This window comes from Pyrus communis, chromosome 2, assembly GCF_041283825.1.
Source record: "Pyrus communis isolate YQ-2024b chromosome 2, ASM4128382v1, whole genome shotgun sequence".
NCBI lineage: Eukaryota > Viridiplantae > Streptophyta > Magnoliopsida > Rosales > Rosaceae > Pyrus > Pyrus communis.
This window is the reverse complement of record NC_142566.1, coordinates 3,974,874-3,993,592: the sequence shown is the minus strand read 5'-3', so window position 1 is coordinate 3,993,592 and position 18,719 is coordinate 3,974,874. Positions and strand designations below refer to the sequence as shown.

Here is an 18,719-nt window from a genome sequence, read left to right as displayed (position 1 = left end):
ATAGAACAACTAGATAAAGAACCCCATGATCCACGTAAAGGGCTCGTAGCTCAAGCGGTTAAGAACAATTACTCAAGGTCTTGTGTGCAAATTCCCCTCCTCTAATATTTCTTGTATGGATAGAAATGAAGAAAAAGGAACAATCTTTGGTGCACTTCTGCTACTGTGAGCAATGTGTGTACTTATGTTGTTTGTTGCAAGATTTGGCTCCATTGTTTTCTGACATGAAGTATACTGGTTGTTTGTTTGTTTTAAAGACGGTGACAATTCAGGTGTTGAAGAGGGCTGGAAGACCCTCAGAGCGTCTGGTGAGTCATGAAAATTGCAGATTTAACAGACCAATGGAGCATGAATGCGTGCATCTCCACGAGATAACAGAAGCTGCCGGAACTGAAGAGGCAGAAGCGAATGCCCAGTATGATAATGATCTCAAGGAGGCCATTAGAGGGGTGCAGGATGCTGTAACCGCTATAAATGAGCATTTGGAAGAAGTCAGATACGAAATTGCTGCCCTTGAAACCGAGTAGTAAACTCATATGTTCATCACATAGGTATACTTTTCTCGGTACTGACAACTATAGTCTGAAACTCTGAAAATTAACCAGATATACACTTGGTGCATATAAAATATGATCTAGGAATAGTGGAGGTTAATCTATTATTTGAAAACTTTGTGAAGTAATGATGAATCAGAATAGATTGACGCTTTCTTGATTGTTTTAATAACAGTATGGATGTCTTCGCTCGCTGAAATGTATGTAGTTCCTCGTGTGCAGCACATACGAAGATCAAGCTACAAACTGTGTAATTTTCCGAGTGCCATACATGAATGTTCTGAATCTATGCTTTCTTCTGTTCTTCCAAATGTTGCAGGTAATGGGAAGAAACGTAGCAGTTACTTATGTTCCAAGAATAGAGCTATCATATCACAAAAGACCAACGTTCTTTGCAATTGCATGTATGCAAAACACCACTTTTCTATCGGGAAACAGTGGAAGTTGGTCGTACCATTGCTATTTTGTGTTCAACTTATAAACAATCTAATTTCTCCTTTACTTGGTTCATTGCTTAGCTATTATAGACCTATTTGTCGATTTGTCTACTAAACTTGTTTAGAGCTGCCAATTTCATCTATGAACTTTAATTTTAGCCAATTAATCTCCTAAACTTTTATAAATAGCCAATTTTTTCCATGACATTAGATTGTGAAATTTTTTAATCCAATTTTCCATCCATCATGCGTACAACACATGATAATTGTATGAGGGCAAAAGGTTTTTTGTTTTGGCAAATTGGGCGCAATGCCAATACTTGCAGCTGCTAATTGGAACCCCATGACTAATTCGAACAAAAAGACACAATCTCTCTTCTCGTGCTGCACCCTCTCTCTGCCCTCTATAATTGTTCAGTAAATTATGCCAACAACAGCATGCATATTTTTTGAGGCAAAATTTTCATCAAGATAGGGCAACTGTTGGGTCTTGTTAGATTCGCTTAAAATTCAATCCGATCATGGATCATGTTTCAGCAGGCTGCCTGCAGATTTTAGTTTCCGATCTCCAAATCTGACAAAGGTTGTATTTTGTGTATTCAATCTTGGTGTCGCAATCTAAAAAGAGAATTGATTTTCACTCTTTTTAGTTTCTTCAACACCTCTTTATTTTTGACAATTGAACTGAATTAATCAAATAGAAACAGACAAGATTAAATAGGAGTAGAGCTAAAAAATGCGTGTTTATCATTTCTATATAAATATGAAAATTTTGTGGTTAAACTTGAAAACCCTTAAAACCATGGAGTATCAAATAACCATTTAATTGTACCAACCGCAACCGGTGTGCCAAAACAAAAAAAAAATTGCGCCTTGAGTTTACAAGAAAGGGTGAGCGATGAGTATGTCGACTTTGCAGGCTCTAGTTTATAACTTAGATGGTACGAGTTTCCTACCACACGGCACTCCTCAATAAACATTACCATGTAGAGAAAAGCTCACATATATTAAAACTTTGTTAGACGAAAGCACCAAAATGACAATGAATCCGTTCCAAGTAAGTCATTCTCCAACTTTAGTGTCATATGACGTATTTCTCAAGGTTGGGTTGGTTTCCTTAATCTCATCTCATGTACTTGCTAACCATTTTACCCTAGGGTAATATTGTCATTTACCACTCGGGTAAAATTTGATATCTGAAAATAGTAAAAAGGGTGGGTTAAGCAAGGACGCCCTTACCAACTGACCGATATACATTACCACCGTGGAGAAGCTTTAGGGTTTAGCGCGACTAATCGGTCACCCTTCTCAGTAGAATCCGGTCACCAAATTTGTGGTTTAGCTTACCTGTACATACATATTAGCGCCACAACACTGGCCAACACAAAACGATTGATTAGCGCCACAAAACCGGCCAGAACAGAACGATTGATTAGCGCCACAAAACCGGCCAAAACAGAAACAAGGGTTGCTGCTACAAGTTGATCCTCCTATTGCTAAGAGCTATTCACTTGTTAAGATTAATGGTTAGCCATGTACGGCAGCTTCAACTTCTACCTCCTCAGGCTCCTCGTCCGTTGCTGAGATTAACGAAGCAGACTGAATCTTTCCAGCATGATCAAGCCGCATCAAAATAACTCCCCTGAAAACATGTATATCGATATAAAATATATATGTAATACTAGCACGATTACAACCACGGCCACAATAAGAGAATAAGCATTTGACTTTTTGACACATGCAAATCCTATTGTTCGATTGTACTGGTATTTAAATTGAAATTTCAGAATATAAGGAAAGAAAAAACCAAAGTTGAAGTCTACCTTGCATAGCGGGACTGTATTGAAATATCCCGCACCTTAATTCTGTTGACTGTGCCACTTTGGCTTACTAAAACCACTTGTTCATCGCTTTCTCCATCTTCTGTTAATTTACATTCAAGTTAAAAACGGCTCCAGAGAACACTCGTAGCCATCAGAGTATAGACTAAAAATTAATTTACAAATATCACCTGCCACAGAGAACCCGACCACAAAAACTGCTGCCAAGCGATCCTCTAAGGCAAACTATTACAGAGCAGGGAAAAAGGAATGAGCCCAAAAGCTGAAGACAAAGAACAGATCACAAAGCTTTCAACAAAGAATTTTATATAATCATACGCATACCTTGTACCCTATCAGACCAACCCTATTCAACCGGGAGGAGTGAAATCTGCTTAAGGGAACACGCTTTCCATATCCACTCTCAGACACAAATAACAACCACGGTCCCTTCAGACTTCTAGTACTGTAGAAAAATAAACACAAAACATAAGATTAACATATCAGATAATTCTGGTTACACTGCTCTGGAGAATTATTGATTCCAATAACTAGGGTCAACTCACCTTTAGGTCATGGTAATTATATCATTGGTTACAGCTTTAACCCATGCTATTTTTAACCTCCCTCCAGCCATTTGTTTGCTCAATTTAAACTATTGGTTCTCGGTATTTAGCCCACAAGTAGGTCTATAGTACAAATGACCCACTCATGTCGAATGACTCTACCTCTGATTGTTTGCTAATCAACCCCTACCCTAAATTTGGTTTATTTTATTTCTTAATCTAACTTGCCTTCAATCCCACCATCACTTCCACTTTCTAACTACAGATTGCCCAAAACTGTCAACATTCTCTCCCTTTTCTTGATAAATGAGAAGCCACTCAGATTGGGTGGAACCCAAACATCCAAGAAAATTTTATTACTAGGTTTTGGTCAGTCAAGCTAACCCAGCACCCCTAAAGTCCAGTATCACGCTGATCAACAATTAGTTAATAACAAGCTAGAAACAACTCAATTTTATTTCTAAAGAAAATTACGTGTCTTGGGGAGCTTCAGACACCCTCTCCAAGTCTTTCCACATGGCTGCTGGTATAATGTCCACGCTAGCCATCTTATCCCCCTCTCTAAGTCTCATGGCCACAGCGCCCCTAGTGTTTCTCCCTTGTGCTCGAATCTGGTACAGAACATGAAAGGATGCAAAATGGTAAGTAAAAGTATCCTTCAAGGATTTTTACATCAATGTTAGATAAATTTTGAGATAATTTCTGTTGAATGACCACGGATTGGAGCACAGATAGTACTAGCCATGTACTAGTCACATTAAACACGATGATAAATTCCCCAGATAAAAACTCTCACAACTTCCCTAACCTATATTTGAACTAAGCAACAGTAACGGCACAGCCCTTGGCATTACTTGACATCCAATATAATGAAAAAATAATAAAAAGCTATCCATGAAGGCTATCTAAAAAATTAAAACACTGATAACATAACCGAACTCCAAATTCAACTGTTATACACTACAAAGCACTTTGACATAACAGAAGGATGACTTAGATCAAAGGTAATCATGATGCAGATGCATCTAGAAGACATTGGTTTACTTGCATCTCTTGAAAGTAACATAAGCATGACTCAGGTGAAAAACAGAGTTTTCCAGAAGCAGCATCAGTATGACCCGCATAAATCTTCTTGAAACTATTTACAACATGCTAGCATTGAAATCATTTAGGTAATTTCTTTTTTGGTCAAGAATTTTATTTTCTCACTTTCAAAATATATACAATTTTGTTAAGGACATAAGCTTTCCAAATTGCCTCCACTTCTGCGGTTTTTGTATCAATGCTTTGTGTACATACAAACAAACTACAGGAATTGATTTAACTATATTAATATGTGAACAAGAAAACAAAATCAAACAAGAAAACAAAATCAATCATAGGTAACTTTTGTTTCAGAACTCTATTGGAATCGCATGTATATCCTCTTATTCTTCCTGTAACTTTCTTTCTATATGATTATATGATATGATGAATCTTACTTAACATTACCCTATCATATCCTTACTTAACATTATCCTATCATATCATATCCAAACTTATTTTAAAGTAGTGCAAATTAACCATGTTGTTTGTACCCTTACACCACCTTATACAAAGCAGTTTTGCATAAAAAATAAAATAAAAATTAGCAGTTTTGCAAGCTCCGATTCTTGCTGTTGCAATGTGGCAAATCATGTTTCAGGCAAACACTGATCGGAAATAAGTTCTGGACTTAAATAATAAAATGATCTTCTTTCAGTGGTCATGAATAACTAGAGTGCCTCCTCAGAGAGGTGAAAGAAAATAGTTGTAGTAGTGCTAGTAATTACAAAAATAGTATCAATAGTTTTAGTAATAGTTGTAAAAGTTAAAAAATGTCATAGAGGTTTGAACTGCAAATGAATGTATGAACGAGAAGGAAATTGCTGTATACTTACAATACCAGAGGAACTTAAGATGACCATTCCATTCTGAGAAGCCATTGCTACAAGGTCATCATTTGTGCAGCAACGAACCCATTTCAGTTCATCACCAGGAACCTGTCACATAAATGATGAGCCGTGAGCCAAAAGAAAATTTTATGGATGACCAGTAATCAAGACTAAATCGGCGAAAGAGGACAAACCAATTGGATTGCTATGATTCCTGTTGACCTGATTGACGAAAAAGAACTCAAAGAGACCTTCTTGATGTAGCCATTTACTGTAAGCATAAGTAGAAATTGATCTTCAGCAAATTCACTCACAGGAATAACAGAAGTAATCCTTTCGCCATCCGAGAGTGCTAAGATCTGGCTCCAGTGTAAAAACAATGATAATCATAAGTAACTTTTAATAGAATGTCGAGAAAGGGGTGATTGATTAGTAAAAGCCAAGGACAAAAGGTAAATTACCTGAACCAATGGCGTCCCAGCAGCTGTGCGGGTGCATTCAGGAATTTTATACGCACGACCAGAGTAAACTGTTCCTTTATCACTGCAAAACAATTTTTGTAAGTCATCCATCACCAAAATGAACTACATGGGATGCAAGGAAGTTAGAAGTAAAATCTAGATAAAACCAAACAAACAAATTTGAAATGTATAACAATTCTAATTCTGGAACCAGATGGAAATGTCCACTCAAATTAAAAGTACAACAGAAGATTCCTTGTTAACTTTCAATGGGCAGACCATAGGGCATGACTCCAAGAACTAGGTTTGCAGTCTTTTAGGATTAGGAGCTCCCAAATCAAATGCAACTCTATAAAGAAAAGATTTCAGCCAAGTGACACCCTTACAAGCACCAGTAAAAGCAATTAACATTACAGAATGTCAAATCTACATTTATTCATTGTCCATTGATGATTTATCAATATGTTTTCAACAACTTGATATTTTCTGGGATTCCGCATGAAGTAGGCTATAATTAGTAAATGCATACAGAACAAGTTGGAAGCCTGTGAAAATCATTACTGTTTTTATCTTCCAACATCCTATGTGACGACAGTGAACAAGTAGATGCATAGGGGCACATCATGATGCGCCAGATATAACCATACAAGGAACTAATCCATACATCAAACCAGACGGGGAACTAACTCAAATATAGAGTATTGTGATATGAAGTGCAAGACAATAAAAACTTGGTTAGAGGGAAATAATAAGGAGACGCATGCCAAAAATAGGTTATTAAACGGGACAGAGCCCAAGCTAAAGACAAATGCATGTCTCAAAATCTGGATTCAATCAGCTTTCTCAGTTCGAGCCTTCTAGGTTAACTGAATTGATGTAGGTTGTGATTAATAACCTGTTACATGATTCACATGTTTTATGCAACATATTGTGTGGGCTGTGAGTCAGTGGTTAACTGATACTTTGTACCACATATTGATGAATAATTCATGGGATGAGATCAGTATGCAGTTTAAGTATGTTTCACGTGCATAGTACCTAAGTTCCTATGCGGTGGCAGTGAAGAAAATTCATGCGCATGAAGAAAATTCCACTTGGTGGCAGTGAAGAAAATTCCAGTTGGAACAACAAAGACTATAGGGCCTTACAGTGTCTCATCATGTTGAATGATGTGAACTTACCATTGTGATAATTAACATTGCTAATGATAAGAACAAAAGTATTGGATCTAGTCAATGTTTTAAAAAACTAGTATTGAGAGTAGCCAAGGCCCTTTTTGGGCAGGGCTATCAAGAAAACACCTCTGCCAAGCAGGAGTGGGCTATATGCTCGTCTAGGTGTTGTCGAGGCACCACCTGAGCGTTTGATTCTTTTTAAAAACAAACACTGCCCAAACCCAAAACAACGTCGTTTTGGGCAGGGTTCTTATAAAGCTCAAACTCGTCTCTCTCACAGTCTCTCTCACACCTCAAGGATATTGCCTAGGTGAGGCTATCCATCAAACACCTTGGCTTTGCCTTTGCCTTTTAAAACATTGGATCTAGTTCTACTTCTCCAAATACCACTTTAGCAAAGGAAGTATTATTTTTTCAACATCAGCACGGAAAGCGCAAGAGTGCACCACATTACGATACTAAGTACCACTTTATAAGTCCTCAAGTACATATATAGAGTTCCAAATGTCAATTCTTCAAATAATTAGACAAAGTTAGGGAGAGAAGTACCTGAAGTATAGAACATGATCATGCGCGCGACAAACAATAAAGTCTGACATTGCATCGTTTACCCTCAATTTCCCAACAGATTTACCAATGGTTCCTCTATTTTGAAGATTGAAAGTGTTAGGTTTCATCCGCTTAACATAGCCTTTTTCACTGAAGGCCTGAAAATTATATGCAAAGAAAATTTGAAGAAAGAAACAAGAAGTACAAATGGTTTATTTATTTTATATTTTCTTTGGAAAAACGGCCAAAATGTAATTCCATGAAAAAGATGATGTTAGCATTTACCAAAAGCATTTCTTCATTAGGAATAACATCTATGTCATCAACGTGGCCACCATCACTGTCCTCCAACACTGAACGCCTCAGACTGGAAAACTTGCTTTTTAACTCGTTTGCTTCTTGTTCAATCAACTAATTAAAAGAAAAATAAAAAAGCATTCTAATTCAAACTGAACCATAAATGTCACATAAATGTTTCCCTTTTTCAGTACAGAATGTTTCATAATAATGGGACAAATAAAATACCTTCCCTATAAACTAGGATAGCTTAAGATCATTTAAAACCACTTCTAAACAAGGGTACAGAAAATAATAATATCTAGAAGTGAAAAAGATACGAAGGCAGCCTATGCACCAATTATTTTCACAATAGCTTTAATTAATCCTCAAGATCCCACTCCCAACCCACCAATTAACTGCATTCTACACTTCCCCAAAATAAAATACAAGGGTGGACAAGAAGTCCACAAAAGCATAAACAGAAGCAGGATAAACAGCAAAATCACCCTGCAACATAGAAACTAAACTAAAACTCCACAAAACCAACTGATAGCAGCATTCCACAAAATCAAAAAGCGAAAACAGAAGCAATAGCTTATAGTATTTGCTAATACCTTGATTTTACTGAATGTAATGGATTGAAGTGTGAAGGTCATTAAGCTTTGATAGAAAGACAAGGTAATTGTTTTAAGAATTTCAGTTTACTTTCTATCTTTTGCATAGTATTATACAGAAGAAAAAAGCATACATATTATATGATTGTCTATAATACAGGAGTTTATTTCGTAGAGCTAAAAAGCATGCAAATGGTGTGAACACTTCAATAAAAAAGTATACATGTAATACTTAATAACTATAACACCAAATCCAAGATGAGTCCAACTGGGCTATAACCTTAGCCTAATTAGGCAGAGGTAGGGCTAGCAAATAAGAGGAAAATCTATGCAGTCCCTGTACCATATGACTGGAAAATGCACATGCACCTTTGCAATACACGCAACCAATTGGAATTAGATTTTTACCTGTAACATGGATTTCTTGCTTGACAATAGTTCTTCTAATTTTGAAATTTGCTCCTTTAACGATTCACTTTCATTTACAAACTTTTTCCTCTGCACAATATGAAGAACAGGATAAGAAATTAAGGAGCAATGCCTCTCATTAAGCAATCAAACAATGCATTTGAATGGCAAGACTATTATGCACCTCAAGCTGGGTAATTCTTCTTAGACTAATATCTAATATAGCTTCAGCTTGTTTCTCAGAAAGACTGAACTCTGTAAAAGAGAATACGAGAGAATATTAGTGCTTTGACCCACGCCTACTGCTGAATAACAGCCATTACAATTAAGTAAATGATATGAAAACAAACTGAAAAAATTTTCACAGTTGATGACAATAAGGAAACTCAGGAACCTGCTAAGGTGTAAGCTGACATTGCATCTGGACATATATATGGCTTCACAAAAATTATTTATGCACTTTTAAAACTAGCGCATCCAACCCAAAATCCATTGGCAGATTTTACACACAGTTGATCAAGCTCAGATATCCATTTGAGAAAAAAAGAAAATAACATATCAGGTTATGGACCGAATAAAAAGTTCGAATTCCAGAGATGATAGAACTCCAAATGTCAAAGAAACTAAATGCCAAATCCAGGACATCAAGGAAATGTGAAATAATTGAAAAACATGATTAGATTAACTGTTACTGAATTGGAATTCTAGCCTATTTCATAAAAAGCCTCGCTAAGCGAGGCACTAACGAAACCTTACCCCTAAAAACCAAATTAGACAAAAATAAAAGCTCACTGAATGGTTCTGACTGATTAAACCATCAGTGTCCGTAACTTTTATTGCACTAAACCCCAAATAAGTGCCAAAATAATTATGTTAGCAAAGGGAAGTCCACAAAACCGAAGCAAGAAAACATAAACAACACAAAAAATTAGATATCCAGAAAAACAGAAGTTTAATGACAATGATGGAATACCATGTCTCAGTTCTTTTCAAGCATAATTTATCTACTTAAGTTGAAGATAAGGAAAAACCCAAAAGCATAGGGGAGCTTACCAGTCCTTAAACCAGCTGATGCAACTGCATTGCTTGAAGCTTCCCTTAGTATATGAATTACTGAATCCAAATTATCAAGGCCCACAACAATGCCCTATTTCAACGAAGACATACATATGAACAATGAGTCTGCAGTGTAGTATGGATATATCAAATTGGAGTCATGATAACACAGCAGCGCATAAAGACAAGCTAGAATAATATGAAATGCAATGGGAAAAAGAATGAAGTCTTCTCCAAGTTCCCACCTGTGGTTTAGAGAACAGATCCAACCACATACATGGATGTCCACAAATCTCTATATTATAATTACGACAACTTAAGAATATGTTCATTAGAATTAGGAAAAAGACTAGCATACCTCAACAATATGTCTTCTGTCCTGTGCTTGTGAAAGTTTGAACTTAGCACGTCTCTCGACAACAGAGCATCTGAAGTCTAAGAATGCCTGTCAACATTTAATAAACAAAGTAATATTGATCACAGCCTTAACATATAAGAAATTGAGAACCTTGTATCAAGGCAACTACCAATATCTTAATGCTAGAATATGATAATCTCTATAAGACAATGGTTGAAAATAGATTAATCATCAATACTTAGGAGTGATGAGCCAAATTAGGAGTGATGAACCAAATATCAATCATTAATTGCATGAACCAAATATCAACCATTAGTTGCATGCTTTAGAACCAAAAAGAATAAAATTAAAACAGTAACAAGATAGGTTTGAGTTAAGAAAATTTATCCAAGAAGTCACATAAAATCCCTGCAAAATTATCTATCAAATCAGACATCTAAATTTCCCAATGACTGCTGTGGTGACTAGACTTATAATAGGGGCAGGGGAACTAAATGGCAAATAACATTTAAACCAGGGGCCTCAAGAATCTGAACTACCCAACCGTCCAAGTGAAATATTTCTGAATTTTGAAGAAGTTTGCCATTAATGTAAGTATAGTTTGTCAAAACCAGCCCACCCTACTATGTATTGAAGTCAACTACACTTTAGAAAAAGTTTACTTATAAGGAATAGGAATTTGAACCACTTTGATTCTTGAGTTACCCGCGTTTACCTAAATATGGGTAAGGGAATCATTTTACTCCTTAATTTTCCCGTGTTTACTTACACGTAAGGAATTGGAAAAGTGCAAGTTTTTCCTTAAAATTCATAATCAAATACCTAAAAATAAGGAATTAAATCGAATAGGAAGGGCTAGTTGATTTGATTCTCTTTCCTTACTTCTTCTATTTGTACGCTCTCCTATTCATTCATTTTTCGATTTCCGTTAAGTAAACATGCCCTCAGTGTAAAACCATAAAACCGAAATAAATTCAACTATAAAGTAGCAACTAATGAACCAACATCAGCCCAATTAGCACTAAGTAAGACATGAATTCTTAAGGGGGAAAAGGAATCCGGCAAAAAAAATTCTTAAAAGAATTTACCCACAATAAACCAAAAACAACAGTCAAGTTTTCGAAGAGAATTTGAAGAAAACTTTTGCTTACGCATTCTATCTCCTATGATAATAATATATGCACAAGTGAAAAAAATAGAACAGTTGTTGGGCATCCATACTATAAAGATCAAACATAGGTACCTGCAGCAATTCCTTTAGACCCATCTGCTTAGGTTGCCCATTATGAATACTGTGAATAATAAAAAATACTAAATGAAAATCCAAGTATTGTGATGAATCACGTGAGCAGGAAAAATTCAATGTAATTTTCAGAAAGAGGAAACCAAAGTTCAGGAACACCAGAATCATTTCGAAGGAAGAAATTCAGCCCATGGGATTGTTTATTAAATATATTGTGACATTGCAATAAAGGCTACATTGGACACTTCACCACTTTGGTTCTAAACAACTTCCCAATTATACATGTATAGATGATGTCAAATCTAAAGATAGACCACGATATAAAAATCGAAAATATTTGACAATATTTCTCTGATATTTCTGGTTTACAATGAAGAACTAATGGCAGTTTTCAGCCATCTGATGCAAGCATGGTCAACAAGTATTCCACAAGTTCACAGAATTAATTACCTTGTGTTTGTCCAATTGTATCTACCATTACCATATACAGCGTTTCATACGGAAACAAAACTTAATAACCTAAACTCATTACTTCTCATTGAACCTTTCTCATTTTGCAATAAGACATGTATGTTTAGTTGGTTGTTGCATTTATCACCCCATCCTTGTGGACATTACAACGGCTTTCATCAAATTTGCCCTCAAGATATCCCAAGTCCCAACAACGTTGAAACAAATACAATGAAAACCCATAAGGCCCTGAGCCTTGAAAACCATGGCTCTGTGTTTAATTTGATCAGACAGCCTTGTAAACCACTACCAACAATTGAGATATTTATTTTACTAGCTTTAACTGAAATAACTTAATCCAACAACAATAGACTAATTTCATTTTTGTTACGAAATTAGTATATAAGTAGGAGTTTCAACCATATATCTTGGTTCCTTGAAGTCATAACATTTGAGAAATAATAATCGCTTTCAAGGAAAAATATCAAGTTTCAATTTTAGCTCAAAAAGCCAGCTAGAGCTGTATAGGGAAAAAAATGCATGCACCAGTCAAGAACCAAGAGCCAGAAATCTCAACTCTCTACCTATATTCATGGTTATTGAGAAAGATATCACTCACCCCACCATGTTACAACTAAAACTGCATTGAAGAGAAGTGAGGCGATAGAGATTATTTAAAACAATTGATGGATCGGATCCTCGCTTAAGCTGAAAAGAGGATGGAAACAGATCACAATCAATTGCAGAATAATTTTTTAGTATTTGACAAGAACAGCATACCATTTTACAAACTAAATTTCCCATAGTATGTGAGTTCTTCAGCATGTTTGTATTTAAAAGCTACAAGCTACACAGGGCAGCACACCGCATAAAACAAATTTCATACCTCAATGACTACACGCATTCCTGAACGATCACTTTCGTCCCTAATATCACTTATGCCTTCCAAAATCTGAAGGAAGAAAAAAGAAAAAATAATTAAAGAAAAGGGAAACATGAAAGGAACAAAAAAGCGATGACAATTAACAACAGTGTATGATCTTATTACTTTAAGTGAAGAATGCACTTTTTAATGATCGTTTACTTCTTGCAAGAATGTCACCTTATTTTCCACAAGTTCAGCTATCTTCTCCACAAGAGCTGCTTTGTTGGTTTGGTAAGGGATCTAATTTATTCGCAGAGCAGAAAATCCATAACATAAGAAACTCTTTGATGAAAACTAAGAATATGCATATTTAATGCAAACTATACAATACGACCAAGATAGTTACCTCTTTTATGATAATTGCATTTCTCTTTGTTTTAGAATCAAGCAATTCAACATCAGTTTTCCCTCTTACAACAATACGTCCTTTTCCAGTTCGATATGCGTCCAAGATTCTTGAAGAAATGAGCGTATGTTAAAAAATTAATGAATGCATTAGGAAGCAGTCAGCTAAGAAAAAGGGATAACTATGCCACCATGGCATTCCTATATTTCTCTCAAACTTATTTGATATCTTCAATCACAGTAGGTCCACTATTCTTCTCTGTTGTTCAGACAAATGTAATAAAACTGTCAACTACAAACATAGTAATATAGCCCCATGAAAATAGCAGCAAGTGTGTAATATAAGGCATATCAGTTATCACCACTTTCCATCACCACATTGAATTTTACTGCATCCCTCTAGAAACAAACTATTCAAGCGAAAACGTTGAAAATGATAAAAACTAGTAAAAACCAAGGAAAGAGCTATTAAAAGGAGGATGCTATCCATATCTCATATGCGCATATTAGAATAGACCATGTTTCTAATTGCAAACTATAACTGGTTCCCACTTACCCAAGGTTACCCATAATCAGTCCTCCAGTTGGAAAATCGGGTCCTGGCATGTATTCTAGTAATTCTTGCAACTACCACAGGGAAAACAAAACGTCAAAAATTCAAAAGGCAAAATGAAAGGGAAAATAAAGAAACCACAAAAAGAAAAGACAAATAGAATAAAAGTTCTTTTTAGTTGAATCGAGGGTTCAGAATATGCCCAATGAAGCCTCTTACTTCTATGAAGAAAAGTGATAGGAATGGTAGTCATACTTAAACGTTAACGTGTATGTCACAATAAGTGAGATGCTTTAATATCAAAGTTTCAAATCATCCTAAAGGATGGCTCAACTTCAAGAGCAATCCGAAATATATCAAAACCCATTGTAGCCCATAGTTATATTTGTAATTGCTGCATTTCTACAAATCAATAGATGTAGTTTTGAATGGAAAATGTGTTAAAAGTTTGTTTGACAGAACAAGGGTTCTAGCACAGATATAGGATGAAAGTATATCCATCAACGGTGTCAGTGGAACAAGAGCTGCCACTGTGTGAGAAAAAGATAGAAACAATAATGCGGCTGGAGATAAAAGAAGAGGAGGTCAAGCTCTGTTACATTCAGTTGGGTTTTGTTAACGGACTAAATTTTATTGTTTACAATGAAAGTTTTTTTCCCCAACAATACGTTGTGAAAGTCATTTGAAGGATACAACACATATTTATAGGTATTATCAACATGCACTATTAACCAATTTAAAGTAAAACAGAATTTCTACTTTTCAAAAGAATAACTGTAATATACCTAAACATATATGAAAAAGAAAAGATAAAAAAAAAAGCTTTAACCACTTACCGTAGCTTCTGGATTGTGAAGTAATACGCTAAGAACATCTACCAATTCCCCAAGATTATGCGGAGGAATGTTGGTTGCCATGCCAACCTGAAAATATATATACCCATATGTGAATAATATATATACACACACAATTACTGAAGAAGAACAAGAACCAAACAGAGGCAGCAGCTTTTGATTATGAAGGACAATGAAATCTTAAAAAAATTACCGCAATCCCAGAAGCACCATTCAGTAATAAAGTTGGAAGTCGAGCAGGTAAAACTGATGGCTCTTTTTGTGAATTATCAAAATTTGGAGTAAAATCAACCTGCACCACATTAATCACATTGTGCACAAACATATTAATGATGCAAGTAGATTAGCTGTATGACTAGATAATGAATGGATCTTACCGTATTTTGATCTAAATCTGCCAATAGCATTGCTTCTGTCAGTGCCTGCAAAAACAAAGCATATGAATGAAAAATGGGACTTATTGAACAAGTAATGCACCATAAATATCAGCATGCCTACTACAATATGATGTCATAACTTTAATAGTTATCAAAAACAAATTTTTTAGGGCCTTATAACAACTTTTAATAAAGATTATTACTGATGACAGAAACTATTCATGATGACACATTTACTTGGACAACCAGCTATGTGGCACAGAGAGGTGGTCATAAAAAAAGCAAAAACGAAAAAAAAAATGCTTTTGAATAATGGTTCACAAACTGCTTGAATATGTATCCGGACTCCAGCACAATGCAACATGTTCACACTCTGCCACTATCCAATGGACATAAAGTTAACACTCTGGATCAAGATCTTTTAACTTTTAAAACACTAAAAAATTATCACAGAATCATTATAATTGACATGCATATCAGAGGGAGAGGGGAAGGGGAAGGGGAGAGAGAGAGAGAGAGAGAGAGAGAGAGAGAGAGAGAGAACAGAGAGAGAGAGAGAGAGAGAGAGAGAGAGAGAGAGAGAAAGAGAGGTTGACCGATTGCTGGAGTAAACATGTATGATAAAGAATAGCATGTCAGGACCAATACGGTGTTCAACGTAACTACAACATATGAACATACTTCCAATCTGCATTCCGTGTAACGCATAGCAGCTGCAGGGTCAGCATCAATAGAACCAAAATTCCCATGCCCTTGGATTAGTGGGAATCGTAAGGAGAAATCCTGGAAATATTATTAAAGAAATCAGAACACTTGAATTAACTAATTAAAATTCGATCACATCAGAATTCAGCAAAGAAAAGAAAACTAAAGAGCAAATTCAGCAGAATCCAGAAGCTGGAATTACGGGAAACGAGTTTTCCTTAAGTAATGGCATTTTACTGTAATAACATTAAGGGGATATTCCCAAGTGTACTAGGATACAGAAATTAATATACACAAAGAGAGAAAATCAAAAGATGCAGCAAAGGATGGTGTAGCCTTTCTTGTACACTCAAAGAGTTACCAATGATGTTGAGCTTCTGTTCTCCAGATTGATTACTCTACCGTCAAAAGCTCTTTTTCTTTCCAGCCATAAATACCAAAGACGCACAAGTTTGTTGGTAAGGAAAAACCTTTTCATAAAAAATCCACCAAGAGCAGAAAGAAAAATAACCCATAGAGCTACATCTATATGAAGAAACTAAGATCGAACAAGGCACTGCACCCTTCCAATTTAGTGTAAATGGTCAAGAGAGAAGAAAACTATTAAAATTTGAAAAAACAAAATAATGTCTACTGAACAGATAATCCACCAAAACAACACGTCAACAGAACCTGAACATCAAAGGAAACAGTAGACTTTCTCTCATAATCGGATCCCCAAAACTACAAATTGCAAGCCTGCTTTCCAGGCAATTACATAATAAAATGGCATAGAACAAAACTCAATGACACAGAAGCCAAAAGTGAGGACCAAAATCTGACTTTCCCCATAACACCTCCATCCCCACTTCACTATAATTCTCCAAATCATATTTTCCCCAAACGTTGGGCAAAGTGGTTTCTCAATAACTATTGTGATTACACTTTTCAATAAACTTACAATGTCATCCAGAAAGACATCTTTAAAAAACACACGACAGGCACACAAAGAACCCCAAATAAAGAAAGAACCCATTCAAACGTTTCAGAATAGTTCTACAGAAACTAACTCCTAAAGTTGAGAAAACTCAAAATTTGTAATAAATGAGAAAAATGAAACACTACAAGGCTCAAGGAGGCTACCCAAAAAAAAAAAAAGAGCACATAAGTTGCGGTATTTTGTACATCTACAACTAACATTGCCACTTTAACTTTAGAAATGTATTCACTTGTTGGTTAATAGGAAATGCTATAGTTACCTGAGCCATTCGCACCAAGGAATCATACACGGCAGTGTCTCCATGGGGATGAAATTTTCCTAGAACCTGTATTAAAGCGTGATGATACATGTTAAGTGTAAATGTAAAGATACCGGGGCTTCAAATAAAAGAGAAGTGTCAAAGTATTATTAACCTCTCCAACAACCCTAGCACATTTCTTGAACGGTTTCCGCGATACAATCCCCAATTCGTGCATTGCATACCTGTGGTTCGAGAGAAAGGTAGAATATGAAGCATCAATCTGAGTCTCTGACTAATAATTAGTTTAGATGCCTAAAATTATTAGGGTTATTAGTCCTTTCTTTTCCCTACAGCTTCTCTCAGCAACCAAACAATGTATAATCAAACATCACTTACAAAATCCGGCGGTGCACGGGCTTCAAACCATCACGAACATCGGGCAGGGCGCGGCCGAGCAGGACAGACATAGCGTAGGCCATGTAGGCTTCAGTGGCCTCCTTATGGAGCTCAACGCGGACAATTCTTTCGCTATTCTCGCTTGTGTCCTTAACCAGCACGCTCCCGTTCCCATCTTGCCCCTCGCCGGGGTCATCCTTTTGGGGTTCGTCAAGGAGCCTGGCTTTAATTGGGCGGACGCGGGTCCCGGTGCGGGAGGATGATGCTGAAAGGAAGCGGAGCTCCGAGAGGTTTTGGCGGAGCCCGGAGAGTCGGGTCCGGTTGAGCGGGGCGGCGAGGCGGTAGCGGAGGATGGAGGAAGACAAGCGGAGACCGGAAGCTAGGGACATGGTAGGAGGGTGGAGGGAGACTGACGGTTTCATAGAGATAGGGCAGAAGGCGCCATTTGGGGTTTTGGGGTTTTTAGATTAGAAACTACCCTGGCTTTGCCAATTGCTTTGGAATTTCGAGGGTTGTTGCGCGCCGAGATGGATGGGGTTTCGACTGGGAAGCACGCACGCACGTGACTTTCTAGCTGGAAAAGTTTTAGGTTAATACATAGCGTTCCACTATTCCATGTTTAGGTGTTACTCTAACCATCGGTGAGCGAGATCTCAACTCGTTGGCCAATTTAATAAACTCGGATTAGCATGGTTGAAACTCATTTTCACTCAAGAAAATGGACAAACCAACCCAATCACCCAAATCACTCTTGGGCAGATTGAGTTGGGTGAGTTTCACGGGTTGGAATTAATTGTTTTCTATCTAATTCCTAATGTAAGTACGAGTAACAAATAATCGACAATTTATGTCATATTAGGCTTCAATCATGTTGAATTTGGTGTTGTAAAATAACTACATGTTACATAATATTTGAATTTTATAATTAAATAAAGTATAAATAAACTATGCGTTTAATAACTATTTAATTCTATGTATATGTCAATCTAATATAATGTATATTTAAAAAGTGCTGACAATTTAATGGGTCGGTTTCCATCTGGTTAACAATACTTCAATTAAACCCAACTCACCTATTGAATGGGTGATAGAGTTTCTATGTAATAGTAAAATTTTAAGGTTTTTCAGCCAAAATTATTCATGAGATTGGCATAAACTTATTACTCTAGCCCTTGAAACTAAAAATCAATAGAAGTAGTTCATAAGTTTGTCTATTATAAATCATTTTAGTCATTCAGCAAAAACTCTGTAAATATCCTCATCAAGTGGAGGGGTTAGTTTGACAAAAAAACCCATAAAAAGGTGGTCATGATAATTAGGAATTACTATTTAACTCTTCGTGGTTGATTTATAAAATTTTGTGTTTATTATCAAAACCAATCATATTATAAATCACGCAGTAAATATCATTTCTTGAAAAAAAAAATCAATAACATAAGAGATCATTTAGTTCTAGCAAAA

At 36.1% G+C, this 18,719-nt stretch overlaps 2 protein-coding genes and 1 long non-coding RNA gene across 9 annotated transcripts in view; 1 reads left to right on the top strand and 2 right to left on the bottom strand.

Annotated features, from left to right (window-relative positions):
- Positions 1-18,719, top strand: part of LOC137748659 (uncharacterized) — a 46,852-nt gene that overhangs the window by 1,394 nt on the left and 26,739 nt on the right. For 2 of the 7 annotated variants that reach the window (XM_088681993.1, XM_088681988.1), the window contains exon 2: positions 258-551. In XM_088681993.1, the coding sequence (XP_088538119.1) occupies positions 258-527 (270 nt within the window). In that variant the 3' untranslated portion in view covers positions 528-551. The other 5 variants (XM_068488826.2, XM_088681985.1, XM_088681990.1 and 2 more) reach the window with 5 other exon arrangements.
- LOC148698372 (uncharacterized) overlaps positions 1-18,719 on the bottom strand; it is a 44,752-nt gene that overhangs the window by 1,498 nt on the left and 24,535 nt on the right. The window lies entirely within an intron of this gene.
- LOC137747638 (DNA gyrase subunit A, chloroplastic/mitochondrial) lies at positions 1,979-17,905 on the bottom strand. Its single transcript, XM_068487782.2, has 27 exons — positions 17,259-17,905; positions 17,035-17,104; positions 16,881-16,946; positions 15,619-15,720; positions 14,938-14,982; positions 14,754-14,852; positions 14,543-14,629; positions 13,710-13,780; positions 13,155-13,263; positions 12,986-13,048; positions 12,770-12,835; positions 12,503-12,591; positions 11,434-11,482; positions 10,191-10,277; positions 9,830-9,923; positions 8,961-9,031; positions 8,777-8,866; positions 7,761-7,886; positions 7,476-7,633; positions 5,752-5,833; positions 5,485-5,649; positions 5,297-5,398; positions 3,852-3,988; positions 3,157-3,277; positions 3,003-3,057; positions 2,815-2,914; positions 1,979-2,633 (listed from the first exon to the last, which is right to left on the bottom strand). Exons 1-27 carry the CDS (start codon positions 17,678-17,680, stop codon positions 2,519-2,521), a joined length of 2,841 nt encoding a protein of 946 aa, XP_068343883.1. The 5' UTR covers positions 17,681-17,905; the 3' UTR covers positions 1,979-2,518.